The following is a 21,457-nucleotide window of genomic DNA, read 5'->3' as shown; positions in this document are numbered from 1 at the left end:
GGCTATGCTGTGGATGTAAATGTACATACTGTATATTTAAGCCTCCTTCCTCACCTTGATGCCGGACCGTGTACTTGTATAGTACTTGTAGTACTTGCAGTACTTGTACTCTGCAGTAGTAGTACTCTGACAGTGGGCCAGCCCGCCGCCTGGTGGCAGGTTGGTGAAGTACAACAGTACGCGTCAACCCAGAGGACGGCTGCTGCTATTGGCTGTCCCTTATCACGTGTCCATTCTGAAGATGGCGTCTCCAAATGGAGGTAAATTCTAATTCCTTACTTGCTATGCTGTGGATAAATTGTAAATTTGACATTTTTAAGGGCATTAAATCGTCAGCGACTCCTACGCTGTCTTACACGAACCCCTGGGGACGACAGAATACGTGTGTTAGCGCTGTATTTGTGGTGTTTGGGGGTGTTTTCGTGCTTTGGCTAAAGCCTCCCCTCACTAGCCCCAGTGTTGTGTCTGACCAGTGGAGAGAGGAGCCTGAACACATCGTACTGACTGACTGACACACAGAGCTCAGACTGGGGGGGCAGCTAGCTACAAACACCGCTACCCCCCTGGGGGCTTGGTGTTGAACAATATACAGTCTGAGTCAAATTCTTCTTATTATGGGTAACTGTTGGTGTTTTGTTTCTCAACATCGTGATTTCCACGCCTTCCCACTGGGTGTGTTTTGAACGCTGTTACAGGGAAGTGATCTTCTAGTGGTCTGTCTATGACCGTACTTATGCTAGTAACGGTGCACTGAGGTGTCTTCGTGTCCATTTGAAATGTACATGTACTCATACAATGGAGTATCTTAATTTTCTGCTGCTTTATACTATATACTCGAAATATACTCCACTTCATTTTATTTAGGTATTTGATTACTTTGCAGATTGAGATTAACACTTCAAAATGGGGTGGCGATGTCACAAGCTATCCAACAAAAAGTATAAAGAAAGTAGTTAAAATCCCTTTGACCAGCCTTCACATTAAAGTGATGTACACATTAATGCATCCACAATTACAATACGAACGTTATCCTGAAATACAAGTACAACATCTGAGTATTTACTATCTGTAAATGATGTATTTAATCAGATAACTGTGTTTGTATATTTTGACTTCCATGGCGATGGCAATTTTCACACACATTTCATATCACATGTTTTGTTTCATGACATGCAAAACATGTATGTAGTAGTTGTATGAACAATGCTGCTGCTGCTGCTGCTGAACAGTTGGGTCTTGTTTATTGTAGACACACACCAGTTCAGTCACAAATTCCTCCACTTTATGTATTGTACAAAAGTTGTACACAGACACTTTAATCTCTGCTTGCACTTCTATTTTTTCTGTAACTCTATTAGTTATAAATATGCAATTGAATGTGTTTTCCGTAGAAAATGTTTAAAAAACACTGTTTTGTGACAGGTGACGATTTTGAGTCCTCTTTGTTGAGTTTTGAGAAGTTGGACAGAGCGTCACCAGACCTGTGGCCAGAGCAGTGTAAGTTAACTCTCGTTTAATTCCACACTATGGAAATGTGTGTTCATGTTGTTAAAACGTTATTTACCCTGTAATCTCTCACGCAGTGCCTGGAGTTGCAGAATTTGCTGCATCTTGTAAAAATGTGAGTTAGATACATTGTGGCTTGCTTTGATTTACAAACTGGATAATTAAATAGACTTGACATGCTGTAATATCTAGAACTGATCTATAAATCTTTCATCACAGCCCATCACTAATTCGCCCCCAAAGTGGATGGCTGAACTAGAGAGTGAGGACATTGAAATGTTGAAAGGTAATGTAGTCTGTCTGTGTACCTGTAACAGGACAGAAATTGTCTTCATGTTTTATCCTGTCAAACGGGATAATATTTTGCTGAAAGTATTTACATGTAGCAAAGATCATTATTATAATTTGTTATTATTATTACTACTTTGTGTTCTCTGTAGAGCTGGGTAGTCTGACCACAGCCAACCTGATGGAGAAGGTCAAAGGACTTCAGAACCTGGCTTACCAGCTGGGCTTAGAGGAGTGTAAGTACATGAACGACACAAATCATACACTGCACAGTGCAGACACTATTTCTAAAACGCACAGGTGTTGATTTGACCTTATAAAAGTGCCTTGATATTGAAATTTTTTGTATGCAAATACACAGTTAAGAGCTGCACGACATATGATTTGAGGTAAATCAGAAGCTGCTTAGTCACTTTTTACCACTAGGTGGTGCACGTAGCCTTTCAGTGTCTACCTTGTGTCACAGCATCCTTGTGTGCTCTCACATCCAAAACACAAACAGACTGATTGCACATAGGCTCCTATGCTTTTATTCAAAAACAGAAGAGGTAATGTTGAAATGTTAAAACTGGACCCCCTCCCCTCCTGTCAGACAGCATAAATAAGTTTACTTTGAGACACTAAGAGAATGGATGTGGGTCAGTCTTGTTAAATTGGTAAAAGGTAAGAAACAAGGGCATGCCCGCAAGAGCCCATACAACAAACGCTGAAGCATTTGATGGATGCAAAATCTAGTTTTTAATCCATTCTCAGCTGCCTCCATTGTCATAATCCTTATGGAGTGTGGATTAGAGAGATGTAGCTAAGTGCTCATATAAGAGAAAAATGGGTATTTATTTTTACCGTGAAAAAGCACACAAGCCATGAAGAATTGTGGTATATCCCCCTCATACCGGTATTTGTTTTCCAAGTCACTTAAATTCAACCTACAACCTACCTGCCTACCAACATACCTGTGTCTACCAACCTGTGCGTAGGGGCAAAGTGATCTTTGTTTTGCGCGCACTTTGTAAAACTCCATGATGACATCCTTTGTTTATGAATCGAATTATGCCAAAGATAATTCAGAAAGGCTATGGTGAAATTTGAAAGATGCATAAGGTGAAAGTGTCCAAAGAGATACTAAGATACTAAAGGAATCATGAAACCCTATATAAGAGTGTCTTTTGTGTAGCGTGTTGTATTTTCATAGACCACAGGTTGCAAATTAATTTCGTTGAAAAGGTGTCTAATCTCCCTGACTTCCCTGAACCCGGAGAACCATGTAATCTGGCTGGTATAAAGATGTTAGCTGTCACAGGTGTAGGTCTGCAGGCTTTGCAATCATGTCATGTACCTCGGGATGACGGGACACAATGATGGTTATTATTGGTGTCTGAGCAGACCTATAATGGGTGCCTGTTTAATGCTCTCTGGTTTAATTTTCTCCTTTTCCTGGCTGTCAGGGGAGGCCTTGTAAATCTTAGCTACTTTTTCATCATGTTTGTGCACTCTTCAGTACCCGTAAAAGAGACTCCGCAGAGGCACGGCAGAGCGAGGGCAGGGGACAGGATTTACTGCCCCTCCCCCTTCAACATGTGGACCATTAAAGAGGAAGCTGGTTAATGGGCAGAGCACAATCAAGCAGTGAAAACTCACCCACCCTGCTGCAGCGAGAAAGGGGACCAAACATGGCTCCTATGTCCAGAATACACCTAGCCAGTGCTAGTGTTGGTACCTTCTTTTTTGTGCAAATTGTGCCCTGTGCACACGCTGCTGTACACTCATGTTTGTACATATGTGTTAACATGGATGCGAAGGGAGGATGCAACACATCCTTCATCCCCCACTCCCCATCCCTGTCCTGCTCCCACCAGCACCCCCAATAATGGCTGTATGACGCTGGCCTGGTCCAGTCCCAGAGGGGCTTGGCGCGTGCCTCTTCCACAGGCCCCAGCTGTTACTCCGCCCAGTGATGAATGCTCCTGTCGTGGGCCGCTGAGCACGGGCATCAAGCCCTAAGTCCCTGGGGAAAGCTGAGGACTCTGATAAGTGTTGTTATTGGAGGTAATTGAAAGCTGAGTGTTCCTTTGGGATGTGCTGGAGGACCCGTGCTTCTGAGCACCAAACTGCTGGAGTTGGTGATGGTACTCTATCACACTTGTGGGCTCAAGACCATTTAGCACTTATCTGTCTAGGACCTGTTGTTAATTAGGAAAGGTTTCTAATGCAGACTCCACTCATTAATTCAGATTTTTTTATTTTGGAAGACAAATTGAAACCAATCATAGAAAAATGTTTGACCGACAATTTCTTAAAGTGTTTTTAGGGCTGAGCAAAATTTCTGAGGGAATCCCTCAATGCTGATAATGTGATTATATAGCTAAGGTGGTGCATAGGCCGGCTCCCAAAATGCTCCTGGTTGGCATGGTGGTGAAGTCAGAAGTTTACTGTTTAGGCAGAAATTGGAGAAACGTGTCTATGACAGACTTGCAATGGGGGTTGAGAAAAAGCTACGAATGAAACCTTTAAAATGAAAACAAACACTTTACAGTTAAACATTAATAAAGGTCCTTCAATTGAGCCTGAACAGGATAAACACTAGCTTCAAAAATGTGACTTTATTGTGGTGGGTGGGTGGGTGGCATCATGAGCTGCTAACAGTGAGAAAGCTCCCACTCACCAGTGGTAATTATACTAAAATACTGATTACAGACACACTTTTTCAAGAATCTTAGCTACATTTTTCGACCCTGAGTGGTACAGAAATCATGTGTGGGCCATGATCCAACAGATTAATGCTTTTCTTTGTGCCAATTAACTTTTAAGGGAGGGTTCAGGGGCATTGTGGGGCAACATGTGGGTGATATCATTATGTTACAGTGATCAAAAACGTTGACATCTTGGTAAAAGCTGTCAACTGTAACACGTAAAGAAAAGTGTCATTCGGTGTCTCCTGGGTGTTAGACCACCTGTTGTCTCTCATGTAGCACCACAGAGCACCTCTCCTCGCCACCCGCTGTAGACCCTTGCTGACCCCTGTTGCATGTGCCTGTGTGAAGGTGAGACTGAAGGTCGCCCTGCCCTGACAGCTCCTAATGGGCCCGCATTCACCACCTCCTCCTCCTCACCCATAGGATCAATCTCCGGCCTATTAGAAGCATGCCGCTGCTGAATATGATTGCGTTCACTGGGCCCCACTGGTGCTAATGTGCCTCCATCAATCCATCAGACGGGTTGACCGCGGGGCGGGTGGTTATGAAGTGCCCGAGCTGACAGCCGCTGAATAAGGAACAGGAGAAGCCTCCCCACTGCTGCCTCCACTGTCCTTCCTCCTCCTCCTCCTCACCTCTGCTACTCTTCTGTGCTCGTCTTTTCACCTCACCCTTGTCTCATGGTGGGCACCTAGTTTGCTGTGAATGGCAATGTGGTGCGTCTCTTTGAAGGTGACACTTCCACTGTAAGGAAAGTGAAACAAGGATCAAGGGCGGTCCAGCTTCGGAAGCTCAATGTTTATCATCATAATATTCGGTAACCCAGAGTCTTGTCTGGTCAGGTCTTTGTAATTATTGGGCGAACTATTTCATAATAGTGCTGCTGCCATAGTGATGGCCCAGTCATTAGCAGTTCCACACACATTTTGCAACAGACTGACATGAATGTCTCGTTCCTCGGCGTAGCAGGTTGCAGCTGTATCTCATAGAGCCTGTCCATATCTTAAGCAGGATCAGTGTTGGAGCTGTGTTGAAGCAGAGGCAGGCAGAGCTTAAAACACACACACACACACACACACATTCACACACCGCTCCTCAGTTCTTGCCTGCCTGCCGCCTCCCTGAGCAGATCGGAAATGACACCTCATTTCCATAAAGGCATTAGGAATTCATTGGATTTTCTTTCCCAGCTAATCATAGTGTGGGTGTAAAACCTTTTAGGCTTTTTAATGAATGATTTTTGACTGATTGCCTATTAATAAGGACACCTCTTGAACAGGCATAGGCTGGGGCAGGGGTTGGGAGGTGCAGATGTGTTTGTTTTGGTGTGTGAATGTGCGTGTGTGTTTGTGTGTGTCAGTCAGGCGAAAATACATTGGAGTAGGAGGAGGAGGAGAGGAGGGGTGGGCCCTCTCGGTTGGGACATAAAGAGGAACCAGTGGCTCCCCTGGGAAATCACAGCTCGTGTCTGCATCTTAAATATCCCTGTGAAGTATCAATAAGTGGGTAATTGAATTTTGAACACAAACATGAGCGTCATGTGTATGTGTTGCAAGAGAGGCGTGCTTGGGAGGGGGGTGGCTGAGTGTGTGTGCCTCCAAGTGTTTCTTTGCTGGTGTGTTTGTGCGTTTCATCTCCTCTGTGTCTCCCTTGTCCCAGGGGAGGAGGGCGGTGAAAGAGGATGTTAAATCCATTAAATAAAGCTTACAGCCCGTAATAGCTGAGCAGCGCTCCGAGATGGGCAGTGGGGGTCAGATAAGTCCTCTTAACTCTTAATGAAAGTGAATTGGGGCAGTCAGGGCCAGGACTCCAGTTAACCCAGGTGGTCATCTGTCTTTGGAGCTAACAGGGGTCCTGCGGCTCAGCGGGAGCGTGCCATCGAGAGAGGCAGGCAGGGGTGGGGGTTGCGGGGGGCGCAGTGATGATTACTCTCATTTTATACACAGGGGAGTTATGTGGTGGGGGCTGGGAGCGGGCTGTGACAATGACACCCAGATCACTCACCGTAAACGAGGGGAAAGTAAGATGTTACACCACCACGTTTCCTCCACATTTACATTTGAGCCACCTGGGATTTGCCAAGTGGAAATGATTTGAACAGAAGAGCAAATTGCAGAAACATTTGGGTTGCAGCGCAGATTTTCCTACGGTGACGTTTTTTAAATTTTTTAAAAAGGGCAACATTTTAAATAGCCTCAGGGCATATTTAGCTGTTTGTTGGTATAGGTTAATCTCTATTGTTGCAGCAATAATCAGGCCCAAATCTACAGCCAGGGGATTACTGAGCTGATGTGGGATCTGTTATCTGCTCCACACTGGCATCTCTTGTCCTCAGACCTCATTCTGATGATAACCTGGCTAAGCTCTGCTTGTTTACACTTTGTGTCTATTTATGGGTGAAAATGATTTCATATTGCTTAGATAAAAATGGAGTCCAGTCAAGTAATGCAAGATATCTGATATTGATCAAACTATTATGCACACAGCACGATGTGATTGTGTTTACTTTACTACTCTGGTAGACTGTGATGGAATCTCAGATCAGTCGGGGTTAAATGATAATTAGATGGCAACAAATCAACAGGGTAAGGAGATCGCCCCAAAGAATCCATGAGGTGTCATTTAGTATGGATGGCAGTCGTAACAAGATGCTGATTAACTTAGTGCAAAATTAGTAATTGACCTTTCTAATCAACTAAACAAATCTCTAAGTCCCCCTAATCAGTATTGATCTCCCATGTTGTATGACAAAGCCTCTGTGTGTGTGTGTGTGTGTGTGTGTGTGTGTGTGTGTGTGTGTGTGTGTGTGTGTGTGTGTGTGTGTGTGTGTGTGTGTGTGTGTGTGTGTGTGTGTGTGTGTGTGTGTGTGTGTGTGTGTGTGTGTGTGTGTGTGTGTGTGTGTAGGTGAGTGAGCAAGTGTGATGGTGTCTGTTTTTGAGGCTTCATCTGAAACCTCATCTGTTCACGCGTTTTACAAAATATTATAATCATTTGCTGCAAAATAATTTCTTTATAAATGATTAGTTAACAGAATGATTGTAGAAAGAAGCAAAATGGAGGAATGTGACAAGCTATTGTTGAACATTTTAACAGAAATCACTTATTAACACTTTGGGCATTTCTAAGAGAATTCCATTTTGACATTTTTACTACCTGTTACCTTATAGCCCCTTATCACAGGTGTCACAGATGTAGGTGATAAAATGAATGATGGCCGAATTCCATTTAGCTGCTCCAGTGTCAGGATTATCTTATTGCAAGCTGGCTCTCATGATGTAACACTCGCCAAGTTTCCATTCAAATTTTAAACAACTTTCCAGAAAATTGGCAAAAGAAAATGCAAATGAATGCATGTTCCAATCCAGCACCGTGATGCAAATACCAGGAGTTGGCCACATCAAGCTGAAGCTGGCAGCAGTAATTCTCAAGTTGCGTGCCATTAAACCATTGCAGGTGAAAAAGGCACCATGAGATGACATAATTAAAAGAGCACCAATCAAACCTCAAACAAACAAAAACAATGTGGAAAATGCGATGAAAATGTGCCGTTTATGTTTTATTCATGTTTTAATTTGAGGAAGGTTACAGCCTCCTCTTTGCTTCACAGAGATCTGTGCCGCCATTTTTTGTCTCTTCAGTGAAGTCGCATGCTTCGTGCACGTCTTGATTTATTCACCAAGTCTGTCTCCACTGCTGCACTTAGTCACATTTTGCTTTTATTGATACATCCCCTTTTCCACCTTTTTCTTTTTTTAATTGTGCTTGGCCCAGTCACCAACACAGAGCCCACCTTCACCTTGCCAATCACAACACTTTTTATAAAAAGAGAGCCGCACATCATAACTTGAGCACTGATTTATGTTTAATTGGGTCTTTAATGCGATGATATCAATGATATTTCTATCCGAGTCGAGGGAGGCTGAGCTGAACCGTAATTAATGAGACGCTCGGCGGGGCAAGGGGTCTCGGGAGGAGTGGCACAGCCGTCCCTGATCCGTTTTACAGTTTGGGCTCATCAAGAGATGGAGAAAGCGATAACGAGGGAGAGACGCGCGGCATCTTAAAAATAAAAAATATGAACTGCTACTCTTTGCCATTCCTCATGCAACTGCTCCTAATAAGAAAGTTGACATCGGCGTACTTGCAGCTTTAGGGTCATCCCAATGTAATTACTTTCCTTCGCCTAATTTTGATGGCTTCATTTCAATCTAAAGCGCTCTATGCATGCCCAGGGGTTCCCTGATGACTTTGTTTAGGGCGATTTGAAGAGACAGTAAAGTGCAAAATGAATCCATCCCATTCCAATTAGCATCATCTTTAACCTAATGAGGGACACCTCAAGGTGACGTGCCCCCCACGCCCAGATGCACCATTATCATTCCACACTGGGCAACTCATCTAAATTACTGAGCGGCCCGGCTTTTTCATTAGCCGCCGTGGGCAGGGGAGGCGGGTCACATTCACACCGTCACACAGGTAGACAGCAGCCAGTCAAGATCCTGATCACATCCTTGTTGCTGGCGGCGTCGAGGTGGATGACTTTCTGCTAAATGCCTGTTTGAAATCAGTCCTCTCTCTGCTGCTCTGTAGTCTTATATTCGTGTGATGCACACGGTTTGTCAGAAACCGCAGTGGAGTCGAGAGCCCAATCTGCTAGTTATCTTAAACAAAGAGTAATTACTGCACCTGGATGGCGCCTCTTTAGGGTTTATGATGATGATGCTGCAGGAGGGTCCCAGCAGTCTCCATAGCGACACAAGGGTTTGTCTCTGGCAGAAAAGCTTCAGCAGCGATTGCTCTCCCAGAGAGGAGCAGCTTCACAAAGGGCCTTCAGCAGAGACAATGCTGTTGTAGGACTGTCTAAGGCACCGAGTTTAACAAACACATGCAAAACCTAGTTCAGGTGGTCCCACCCTGACATCCTGGGTGTGTGTGGCCTTTAACAATTTTAACAATGTGTATTAGGAGTTCTACAAGGTGTGGGGGGGAAAGTAGAGCGGGGAAACATTCACTCAATCCCATAATATCAGCATTATGACGGTGATTTTAGTATAATTACTGGCACATTTGTTCACAGGGGTAGTGATATGGTCTCTGAGGAGAAACAATAGTATACAGTATGGAAATTATTCTGTTTTATTGTAATGCAAAATCCAAGATATCTTTTCTCATTTAAGTACAGTGTCAACTATATCTCTGGCCTCCAGCATCAGCCTCCAGGGCTGAAACACTAGAAGAAGATAAGAAACAGCTCTGAGGAAATCTTTATCCAGAGTATTACCTAAAGTAGCAATACCAATTTTTTTTTTTTTTTTAAACTTGTGTACTTTTAGAAACAAAGCATGCGTTTTTTCAACCTATGAGTGCTCAATTTTAACTTTTTTTAAAATTTGAAGGAATAGAATTATGCTGAATTAAAATAAAAAATAGCAACACAAATAGCAGAATATATTTTGCTCATTCCATTAAACATATCTTGTCCCCTCAGATTTATCTTGCAACCCCTGTGGGGGGGGGGGTTCCAGTCACCAGGTTGGACGGGGTTAATTGTTAAACCATATTTACAGCTTCGTCTTTGCCACCGCTCGGATGAATATGGCTCCTAAAAGTGCTTCCTTTATTTGTATTTTTAGTCATTTGTCACTTGTTTTCGACATGGCCATATTCCATAACCACAAGCCGAGGTTAATAGAGACATTTTGCTTCTGTTCTCTCTCATCTTGGTGAATTGCGCACACACGAACACACACTTTCATGCATGCAGAGGTCTGAGTACTTGCACCTCACTACACAGAGACAGCAATCAAGCAAATCACAAGACTCTTTGGTAGCTAGACTCCATTTTATGTTGTTTTCCATGCCCTGAATGAACAGATGTTTGTATAAATTACCTCCCTGTGTGACACTGCAGATATTAAATACATGCTTTGCATTACTAAACAACAGCTCTGCAGTGGTTAGAGCTGCAGGCAAATGTTGTGTAAGACTGAGTTCTTGTCAGGATTTTTACCAACTTGTGTGTAAAGCAACCAGGTCTGTAACGCTGGTTTATTTTGTATATGTGATGTGTTTTCTTCTTGTTTTCCAGCCAGAGAAATGACCAGGGGGAAGTTTCTGAACATCTTGGAGAGGCCCAAGAAGTGACTTTTTTTTTTTTTTTTCCTTTTTTTTTTTTTTATTGCCAGCAACAGGAAATTTGGGACTGCGAGGTGAATCTGATCCGTGTCTTTATGAATATCCTCTGAAAACGTTCAGACCTTTACAACAAAGCTCACAGACTTTGCACTCAGATGGTAAATTGGGGCTAAATGCTCACTCACTCTCACACACACACACACACACACACACACACACAGCTGAGGTCTTCTCTCCAAACTCCTCAGTGCACCTGTCGGCCTCCCACATACACACCTTTCCATTTATGGAAACTTCAAATGATTTATTACTTCTCACTGAGTTTTCTGTGACCTGCTTTGATTAAATGTTCCCTATTTATTCTTATTTCTATTTTAAACATGATTTACATTTTTGCCATATGTAAGGTTGTATAATAAAGTTTTAAAAACAGATAGATTGCCTTATATTTAAAGTCCCCTTGAATGCTTTTAGACACAGTTGAACTTTAAATCAGGGCGGTACCTTTATGCCTCTCATATCAAGGAGCTCCGACGTGAAAGTGCTTTCCCGGCTAGCAGGGAATGTTTTCCATTTAATGAGCATTGGAAGCAGGGTCCCCTACACAAAGCATTGCGTAAAAATAATATTGCTCATTGTCATCGCCGTTAATGGGAGTTGACATAATTACTAGGACCATTTCTTTTCTAATTAGCACACTTCAGCCTTGTCGGAGCTAGCGGCCGGGCAAAAAGGGAATCAGACAGGCATGCCGAATGGGAAACAAAAAGAAGTCCATCCGCCATAATTAGGTAAGACAATGCCTCGGACTGTTCTCGGCTGGAGATGTCGCTGGGGCTCTGGCCGCTCACTCCCAACAAGTTACACTTCTCCCCAGGCCGCTAATAAGCCCCTAATCGTCTTTCCGATTCACACGGACAGAGGCCGCCATTGCCTCAGTGGCTTCACCCCCCGCCTCTCACACGGACCCTGGTGAACCCCTCTCGGAAAAATATGGATTATTGTATACGGTTCTGCGGGGTTTCAGGAGCAGTGACTTCCTCAGTGTGTGTTTTTGCTGGAGTGCCGTGGGACAGGGAGAGAGGACCCTGTGGCGCCCTGAACGCACCATGGCACGGTAGCAGGAAGAAGGGGGTCAGAAAGCACATTGAGCTTAATTTAACCCAAGTAGCCTGCCGTAGTTTTATGTCTTTGTACATAGACACATATACATATCATATACATGGTCTGGAACTGCCTGTGAAATGCAATATTGGCTATTACAAAAACGGAATCTCGTGTCTTGTGATGCTGTTAAAGGCTTGTATAATGTTACATAAATAAATATGTATAGACTACATTTGCATATTATGTAATTGAACATAGGGCTATATAAATACAAGTCCCGCATTGATTATTTGTTAAATATGTAAAAACCTAAAATAGATTAGCTGTTCTGCAGGAAAATATAAATAGTTCATTGGGAATTATCCAATTTGTAGCTGTTAAAACAATGCAGTGCAATAGAAATAACCACTTAGGCTATTTAAGTCTGAAATGTGGTCCAATAGAGGTGTAAACTAAGTGTACTCCCACTAAATGTGTGGATTCTCAGTTTTTTTTCGGGGGGAGCATTAAATCGTGGAGGTGACCCTGCTGTCTGTGGGACCGGTTGCATGCCGACACTTGTTGATGCTGACTGATGAACGCGCGGTCTGCTGAGCGTTGACGTGGTGAGCGACCTGACATCCTCAATGCGTTGCACGCACCGATGGCTGCCCGTCACCCGCAGCCCCCCTCCAGCCAAACAGCCTCTGCAAGAAACGGGTCAGGCCCCTCAGAGCTGGTCATCCATATGGAGGGAGGGAGGGAGGGAGGGAGGGAGAGAAATCAGAGCTCCTCCATCCATCCGTCCGTCCATCCATCCTCAGAGTGTTTCCTTGACCTCACATAGCCTCGGTGCCCCGACAAACGTCAATCCGATGTGAGCTGAGTCCTTAAATTAGCTGTCAATTAGTGCAAATTAATCAACTCCTCGCCTAATTAAGCAATGACGACGGGCAGCTACCAAACATGCCATTGTGGAGGAGCCATGAGAAAGCTGCGGGGTTTGCAAACTCTTTCTATGCTGCGGGGGAGCGGAGGAGGAGGAGGGGGAGGATGAGGGGGGGGGGGGAGGAGGGGGGCGGCATCGCATCACATCACGCCCTGCAAGTGCTTTGGGAGAGCAGAGGCCCTGGCTGTGCTTTAGTTTTTCCCCTGACTCGGCTCTACATGTGTGCTGTCATCAAGTTGCAGGTTGATTCAGCACTACTGAGGACTACTGAACCACAGCAGCGGACAAAGAGTTTTACTCCACTCTGATCAACCTAATGCAAAAAGGAGACACTGAACGCAACGCATCACATCAATAGGAGTTAACATGGAGGATGAATAGGCCCATATATATATATATACATATACATATATATATATATATACACAAAATCTATCTCAGTTAATGCATTCAGTTATATTCCCTGTTCGGCTGTGACCTTCCTGCACAGAAAAAGTTGTCAGCTTATTCATTATCACAAATGCATTTCAAGCTTTGGCAGTCACATCAGCAGGATGTGATATTCATTGTAGTGGGCGGTTTTTGCTTAAAGCTGCTCATCAGTTTGTGACCTGCTGCAGACATACTTCTGTTTGAAGGTTACAGGCTGCTTATTCACATCCGGCATGTTAAGGTTTGAGGACTCATTGTTCCTAATTTTTTTTTTTACATTAGGCCTTTAAAAGGTGCCACATTGTGAACAGGAGGAGTGAAGGGAGCAGAGAAAGGATGTGGGGATGTAGAAAGGGTGGTGCAGATAAACAAAAATTTACCAACAGCTGTTTGCTTTTTAATCTGCTGCCGTCAGATCCTGCAGGTCTTTGATGGGCAACCCAATCTACACGAATGACTGAACTAAATCTTCCCTTAATCTAGAGCCTTATTAGGCAGCCTCTCTTCTGCATGTAAATCAGCATGCAGCCATTTTCATAGCAGATAGATTATTAAAAGCCATACAGAGAGGAGACTCGTTGCACCATCAACAAACACAAAAAGCCCGTATGGATTACTGCAGAAGTGATGGTGGAGGGAGTGCGGGCAGCAACCTGCCTGTAAACGACGGGCCATCCTGACTCCCACCCTTCCATGGTAATAAATGACTTGATCCCAACAGGCGGATGTGTCATTAGCATATCCTGATAACATTGATTTCTTCATTAATAGAATTCCCACTAAGTAGGCCCTAATTAGTTTCAACTGGCCAACCACTAATTGCAGCAGCAATATTTTTCTCCTCTTCAATCAGCAGCTCATTTCACACTGTTTGATAAAAAAAAAAAAAAAGAAAAAATGATGCTGCAAGTCTGGGCCACATCACTGAAGCTGTAGCTTTAGGATGCTTTAGTCATGTTGAGCGTTTTGTAGATCGCATGGCCCGGTTCCCCTGCATAGTCTGCTTTTCTTCTGTAATTGTCATGATACCCATGTGTCGATTTATTATTATGCTTGATCGTTTCCATCATTGTCTTAATCCACTGGTGCGTTTACATTCTGACTTTGATGCCCACGCAAGCAATGAGTGCAAAGTAAATCCATTGGAAGGCCAATCTCAATTCATGCCAATGTAACAAGCACTGAAATAATACCATAAGCAATCAGGAAAACAACACATTTCCCTGCATGAGATTTAGACTTGGCACAAATAATGTGAAATTAGCTTTATGAAAGTGGGTGCACTCTCTCGTATTTAACCACCAACACTCTCGTGATCTGCTTCACCCTGAAACACCAAGGAGAGAAAGAAAGGAAGAAAGAACGGCCTAAGTGAGTAATGCAAATTTTTCTCTTTTTCTGTAATTATGCCATAAAATTCATATTTAGAAATAGGCCTATGTGCAAATACTGACAACGACTAAGAATGTGAATACAAAAAAAGCACTACACTAATCATATTCAGTGTGTTGATAAAGCAGCAAAAGAAAAAAAAATCCACTTAAGGGGAGACACTACAGGTGAGTAGGGTAAAAAAAAAAACTAACAGATATCTCCATGAAACTTCTCCCATTGAATATCTACATGAAAACAATTATTTTTGCTATATTTATGGTAAAATATGCAAATGTTGCATTATCCAATTAAAGGTGCTAATTTGCATGCGTGTCCTGAACATAGATCTGAACATTGGATAAAGCCAGGTTCAAAATCCTTGTTTCATTTTGTTGACACATCAGAGCCAAAGGATTTGTACAGAGGGAAATTACGGATATCTTTTTCCATCACTGCATAAATCAGGAAATACTGTCAACAGCCATGAAAAAAATAAACAATTTTCAGCATGTTTTTGCAAATCAAATGTTATATAAATCAGGGTATGAATGATACATGAACAAAGCCCTCAGTAAAAACCTTCAGAATATGGATGGGAATGAAACTGGAAAAGTTTGGTACATAGTAGAGATACTGAAGTGGAGATTTCTGTCTCAGAGTGTGAGAAAAAAAAACTATATAATATAATGTAAGAAAACAGCCATGAAAGATTATGAATTCAGGAGAAATCTACAAAGCGGAAATAAACCAATAATATGTATTTTGAACGTTTCCTTTCCAAAAGAAATGTTTAATGTTTTAGGAATAATTAGTGAATCCTATATGTCTATTATTATTATTATTAGGCATACTGTTATAATTAATGAAAGGTCAGTTTATTTGTGTCCCACATTCTGTATGATTTCCTGTCTCCTCTGTGATTTAATCTGCAGCCTGTGCTGTGGGATTAGCGCCGTGCAGCGCACAGGGCGTCCATATCGTCCAGCTGTCGTTTTTGGGAGGGCCTTTGATTTGCGTGTGATGAGTCTCCCACAGCATCTGGAGATCAATTATCCACTCGTGTGAGCCAGTGGTTGAGAGATCATAGCTGCTTCTACGGATGTGTGTGTGTGTGTGTGTGTGTGTGGACCATTCAGAGAAAGGCAGTACATACTGGTTTATTCTAGGAGATTGAGGTAATTTTCTAAACCTGCAGCATTTCAAAGGTAAATAAGAGATGTGACATAGATGATTTAATTAGGCCCCACTTCCCAACGAAATATGATGTGAATGATGCTGCACTGTCTCTGCAGTGAGTTTAAGATGGTTTACGTGGTACTTGTTCCCCCATTGTAAGGTTAATGGTGTAATATTACAGTTTATCTTAATGTCTATATGCTTCCCGGTTCTTCTCTGTAGTTTTCTTTCTCAGCATTTCCCCTTTCTTCCTGCAGCCTGTAGTCATTTCGTTCCCTCCTTTCTTTCTGTAACCTAAATCCCTTCCGCGTGTATCCATATAGTCCTGAGGAAAATGCAGATATGTATCCGAGAGGGCGTATAATGCATCCATGATCCACAGGAATCCTGAATCCTTGCAGCTGATTGGCTGCTGGCTCCTGCCTCTTGTTGGGATGGACCTGTTGGATAAAAGGACCATTTTCTAAAGGACTCTTGTGTGTCATACAGAGGATCATGCACTGGGGACCATCCCGTACGTCGGCATAATAAGAAAACAGGCCTTTCAAGTAGCATCGAAGACATCATGACGGGGAAACAAGGCGCCGTGCTGTCGGAAAGTTTAAACCTATCGGAGAAAACCTCTCTAGGCGCAAACGGAGGGAGTAACAGCCACCAGCCGAAGAGCAGCGCGACTCATCCGCCGCCCAGGTGCACCGGCTTTGGCATCCAGGAGATACTGGGGCTGAATAAGGAGCCATCCGCGGCCCCGAGGACCCCGCTGGGCGCGCTGCCGGCCGGGGCGCACCTGATCGCCGCCAGGTCCCTGCTGGGCCCCGGCATGGGTGTGGGTGTCGGGATGGGATTAATCGGCTCTGGTGGAATTCCGTCGTTTTACAGCCAGCCGGCGTTTTTGGAGACGGTGCTGTCGGATGCACAAGATGGTCACCTGCACCCCCACAGCAGGTCCGTGGGGCCGCTAGACACCAGCCAGTCTGCCAGCTCAGGTGATCTGCAAACACTTCATAATGACTGATACTGCAGCATGTTTACAGCCTGGACTGTTTGTGTGTTTTTATTATTATTATTGTTATTGTTATTATTATTATCATTATCATTATCATCATTATTATTAGTAGTAGTAATAGTAATATTATTATTATTATTCTTGTGCACGTTGTTCTAAATGAAATCATACAACAGGGATGTATATTCGTTTATTCTGGCAAATCCAAAACGCTCTCGTGGATGCTGTTAACTTCAATGATTCCCTCCTGTTTTTAATCCAGACTCCGATGATTTATCTTCAAATGAACGAAAAGTCTCAAAGTCATCAGTAAATCAGAGCAAGAAACGCAAGAAAAGACGCCACCGGTTAGTGTGGATTTCTGCTTTATAATAGTTCATGATGTTACATTTTAGAAATGACCAGATTTTTCCTCCGTAAAATAACCTCAGTAATAATTTTCAGGTGCGATGGTAATTATTTTTTCTGTTTTTTTCTAGAAGTCTTATTGATACAGATGTTTAATTTTTTTTTTTTTAAACCACTGACATCCAGAAGTTTGGGGCTTGTCCTGATCTGTTTTACATCTATGCACACGGATGATAAAATACTTAAATATCCACAATACTCATTTCAGTTTTGATCAAAATGACATTGGCCTGCACCTTTAGTTTAGGGAATGACACACTATATTGTGTTGATCATGTTTCTAATGATAACCCGTCTCCACAGGACCATATTCACCTCATATCAGCTGGAGGAGCTGGAAAAGGCCTTTAACGAAGCGCACTACCCGGATGTTTATGCCCGAGAGATGTTGGCCATGAAAACAGAGCTACCTGAAGACAGGATACAGGTAATACTCTGATCTGACCCCCTGCGTTTCTATGATTATAATAGCAAGAACAATTCGGCACTATTCAATCGAAAGATTTTGGGCTACTTGGGTAATGGAGTCCTCATTATTATTTGTTCATTTTTTATATTTTTTTCCCCTAGTTTTTATCAGTTTTTGTTGGGACGTCTTTCATTTAATTGAGTTTATTTCCATTATACCGAGTTTAGGTAAATTAGATACAGCCTTTTTGATTTACTTTCAATTATGAATTAAACTATATTTTAAATGGCTCAATTCTTACCTATAGCAAGGTGTTATCAGGCACTAACTGTCCTTTTAGAAACCCTATAGTTTTAATTCATGCTGTAAAAATGCTAAAAATCGAACAAAATAATGTATTCTGGCCGTTTTAGTTTTATTTTTGAACTAAATGAAAATTTTAAAAACAATAGAATTAATTTCTAAGGATTATTATTATTTGATCTTTATTTTCTTTCTTTATTTTCTAGATAAATGATAGATAGATAGATAGATAGATAGATAGATAGATAGATAGATAGATAGATAGATAGATAGATAGATAGATAGATAGAATGGCTGGCCAATCAAAGCCAAATAAAGGCACTTGTGTCACATATTGCTAATTTAATTTTTAATCTTCAAAGATTCGATACAATCTCATTTCCTTAGACTGCTATTGCAATAACTTATAGCTAATAAGATGAAAAACACAGAGTGATAATAGATGAGTGTCGGTATTCTGCTTCTTTTCCTTCTGAATACGCGCCTGCAGTTGTGCCGCCACTCGTCCCTCCGCGATAAGCTGCTGTGATACTTGACGTTGAAGGGGACGCAGCGGTGCTCCCCTCCAGTCTGAACAAAGCAGCCCGCTCGCCAGGATAGATAATCTCTCATCAGGCGCAGTTGGATGTGAAACAATTTGTTCTCGGAGAAGGAGCCACTAACGACCTAATCAAGCTATCAAGGCGGAAGAAGATTGCAGTGTGACCCGGACCATCCATCTGCCGGGGCGCCTTGTAATCTCATTCTCATTACGGGCTGCAACAGTCCAGCCGCGGATAAATAATAAAACAAGGAAATAAATAAATAAATAAATAAATAAATAGCCCAGGCCTGCTCCTATCCCAAATAGAATTAACACCCAATTTTCTCATTGAGTGTAATTAGTTAAATCAGACGAGCTGGGGGAGGCTGCTGCTGCTGCTGGAGAGGCGCAGGGAGTTCAAATGAAATAACTACATTGAATTTATTAGCACGGGTCAATAGCGCTGCTCCCCGGAGTCCCGGTAGTTTAATTTCCCGTGATATTTGCCCGCCTGCCCGCCATCGATTGGGCCTGAAATTAACTTATTTTTCAATCAGCCTCGGCGTGCCCCAGGGTCACTCCCCCTCACAGCTTCCACACTGCCTCCTTTTGAGGGGCAGAGAAGCAATTTCTCATATAAAAAAAAAAAAAGTACCTTGTATGAAATAAGGGTTATCATCAGAATTACCAAGAGGGGGAAAAAAGCTTGAAAACGGTTTGATCGTTTTCCATTTAATATCTGTCCCCTCATTGGAATCTCCTCTCCTCGCAGAGCCATCAGAGGTGCCTAAGTAGAGTGTTTAACAATCCTGTGTTGTGCTATACAATCAATTTGGCCTCTCTCGGAGCTGACAGATAGCCTGCGGGGCTTTAAGAGGTGGCTGGCTGTGGCCGGGTGAAGTGTCTTGATGTGTTGAAGCATCCATAATGCCAGCACAGGTAGCTGGAGATCAGCTCTGACAGGAGGCAGAAATCCTTCACACCTGCAGCCAGCAGGTTATGGGAAATCAATGGACTGAATCCAAACGGAGCAGTTGTTATCTTAAGTTGCTTTGAATCACACCAGAGATCCCAACATGGAGATCATCTTTATGCCAAAATCCAGAGTTCACTCCACTTTCCAAGGAGGCATCCTGGAGGGTTGATAAGCTGTGGGGCAAACTAATGGTTTTACTAATGGTTAATAAATCATTTACAGATCACTTGGAAGTCATTAACAGTTTTTGGGTTGCCAGGTTGTGAAAAATCCATTTTGATGCCAATAATCCACTCTAATGATGCAGTTATAAATTGTTGTAATGCGTTAATAAACACTGAGGGCTCTGCTCTTTCTAATAAGCCACCAGGCCTGCAGTTATCAGTGACAGTAAATGACCAAAAAAGAGTTTTAAGGATGCAACAACAGCAGTAGTAGAGTTCATGGGCCAAAATTTAAAAAGAAAAGCAATCACATAGAGTTTTCACAACCCAGCAACTCCAAATGTCGTCTTATTGATAGCTTATAACTGGATTTATTGATCATTAGTAAAGCTGAAACCTCTTTAGGTTGCCAATAGTTGTATCTTGCCAGTAAAGAAAGGCAAAGGTTCAACCCTTAAAATGAAAATGAATCCGATGGTCGACTCCAAAGTCCAAAGAACCACTAAACTCATATTGTATGAGCTTGTATGAGTATTGCTGGACATCATCTCTGCCATCCCCCAAATAATTGAGAAGTCACTCACTGTCCCATATCAGTGAAAAGTTATCAGGACCACCAATCTAATTTAGTTCTTTCTCAGCATTTTTCCAAAATATTCAGGGTAATCTTGATAGATCTAAAAAGCACCAAAAAATGCATCACATTTCAGCTCATTAGCATAAATGTTTTGCAGCCAAGCTCAGTGTTCCTCCTGGCAAAAACTAGAGGACTCACACCTATAAGCAAAGGAGAGAATGGCTTATTTGTCTTGAGGGTAAATGTGCTGGTAAATAACATCTGTGTGTTTTTCCCCCCTGTCACAGGTATGGTTTCAGAACCGCAGAGCCAAGTGGAGGAAGAGGGAGAAATGCTGGGGCCGCAGCACCGTGATGGCTGAGTATGGGCTGTACGGAGCCATGGTGAGGCATTCAATCCCTCTGCCAGAGTCCATCCTCAAGTCTGCCAAGGATGGCATCATGGAGTCCTGCGCCCCCTGGCTGCTCGGTGAGGATGACGTCCATCTGTTCCTCCAAACATTCAGAATCACTGCCTCTTTGTGTCGGTGCACAGAATATATTTACCACATCGTGATAACAGTGAAGAGTAATGGTGACGGACTGATACTGTCTGCAGGCACTGATACTTTTAAGTGTGATAGATGCTCTAATTTTTGCTAAGCATGACCCTTCAACTTCTTAAAAATGTGGCACAGACTTTGCATCACACAAAATATTTTCATCCTCTCCTCTAGTCATTCATTGCCATCATCCATTAAAACATGGTATTCTAAACCGGAACTATCTTTGCTTGCTGTTTTCAGTCCAAGATGGCTTACCAATCAACAGACGCTATTCTAAATCTGAATGCCCGCAACTCTTTGCAGGGATGCACAAAAAGTCCACGGAGGCCGCAGCTCCCCCGGCAACAGGAAAGTGCGACGCGCCCCAGCAGCCGAGCTCTCAGAGGGCAGAAGAAGCTGAGGCGGAGGAGAAGAGGTCGGAAGGCAAGTCCACCATTTCTAAAGAGGAACTGAGAGAGAACAGCATTGCAGCGCTCAGGGCCAAGGCACAGGAGCACAGTGCCAAAGTGCTGGGGACGGTTTCTCATGACAGACTGCCGGAGGGCAAACAGGAGCAAGCCAGTGACCCCATGAGTCCAGCGGAGGAGGAAAAAAGTCCATAGAGACCACCACCTTCCTGAGGACTGTTACTCTCATGAGTGAAGGCAGTGGCCTGGCTGCTTTCAGCATGTGCAGGGGCTCACCCAACATGACTCACCATCCTGCAGGTTTCCATCATTGACTCGTTGACTTCTCTAAGACTGGCCTGCAGCTGGACTTCTTTAAGAAGAAAATTCATCTGGCCGTCACTGGTTTCTGCACAGAAGATGCAAATGCACTTTTTCTGATTGACTTCCAAACTTACAGCTGTTGTTGCTTATGCAGCGTAGAAAATACCTGACTGAGTGGGGGTAAAAGTGTTAATACTG

The 21,457-nt window shown here is 43.0% G+C and overlaps 2 protein-coding genes across 2 annotated transcripts; both read left to right on the top strand.

Annotated features, from left to right (window-relative positions):
* Positions 1 to 241: 241 nt before the first annotated feature.
* Positions 242 to 11,056, top strand: lin52 (lin-52 DREAM MuvB core complex component). The gene is made up of 6 exons (XM_070842644.1): positions 242 to 260; positions 1,423 to 1,497; positions 1,584 to 1,621; positions 1,726 to 1,792; positions 1,947 to 2,030; positions 10,576 to 11,056. Exons 1-6 carry the CDS (start codon positions 242 to 244, stop codon positions 10,629 to 10,631), a joined length of 339 nt encoding a protein of 112 aa, XP_070698745.1. The 3' UTR covers positions 10,632 to 11,056.
* Positions 11,057 to 16,204: 5,148 nt separating this feature from the next.
* vsx2 (visual system homeobox 2) lies at positions 16,205 to 21,212 on the top strand. The gene is made up of 5 exons (XM_070842856.1): positions 16,205 to 16,625; positions 16,908 to 16,992; positions 17,357 to 17,480; positions 20,293 to 20,473; positions 20,853 to 21,212. The coding sequence occupies exons 1-5, from the start codon at positions 16,205 to 16,207 to the stop codon at positions 21,149 to 21,151; spliced, it is 1,110 nt and encodes a 369-aa protein (XP_070698957.1). The 3' UTR covers positions 21,152 to 21,212.
* Positions 21,213 to 21,457: the final 245 nt, after the last annotated feature.

This window comes from Pempheris klunzingeri, chromosome 13 (assembly GCF_042242105.1).
Source record: "Pempheris klunzingeri isolate RE-2024b chromosome 13, fPemKlu1.hap1, whole genome shotgun sequence".
In the NCBI taxonomy this organism is placed as follows: domain Eukaryota; kingdom Metazoa; phylum Chordata; class Actinopteri; order Acropomatiformes; family Pempheridae; genus Pempheris; species Pempheris klunzingeri.
This window is presented reverse-complemented; position numbering and strand designations above follow the sequence as displayed.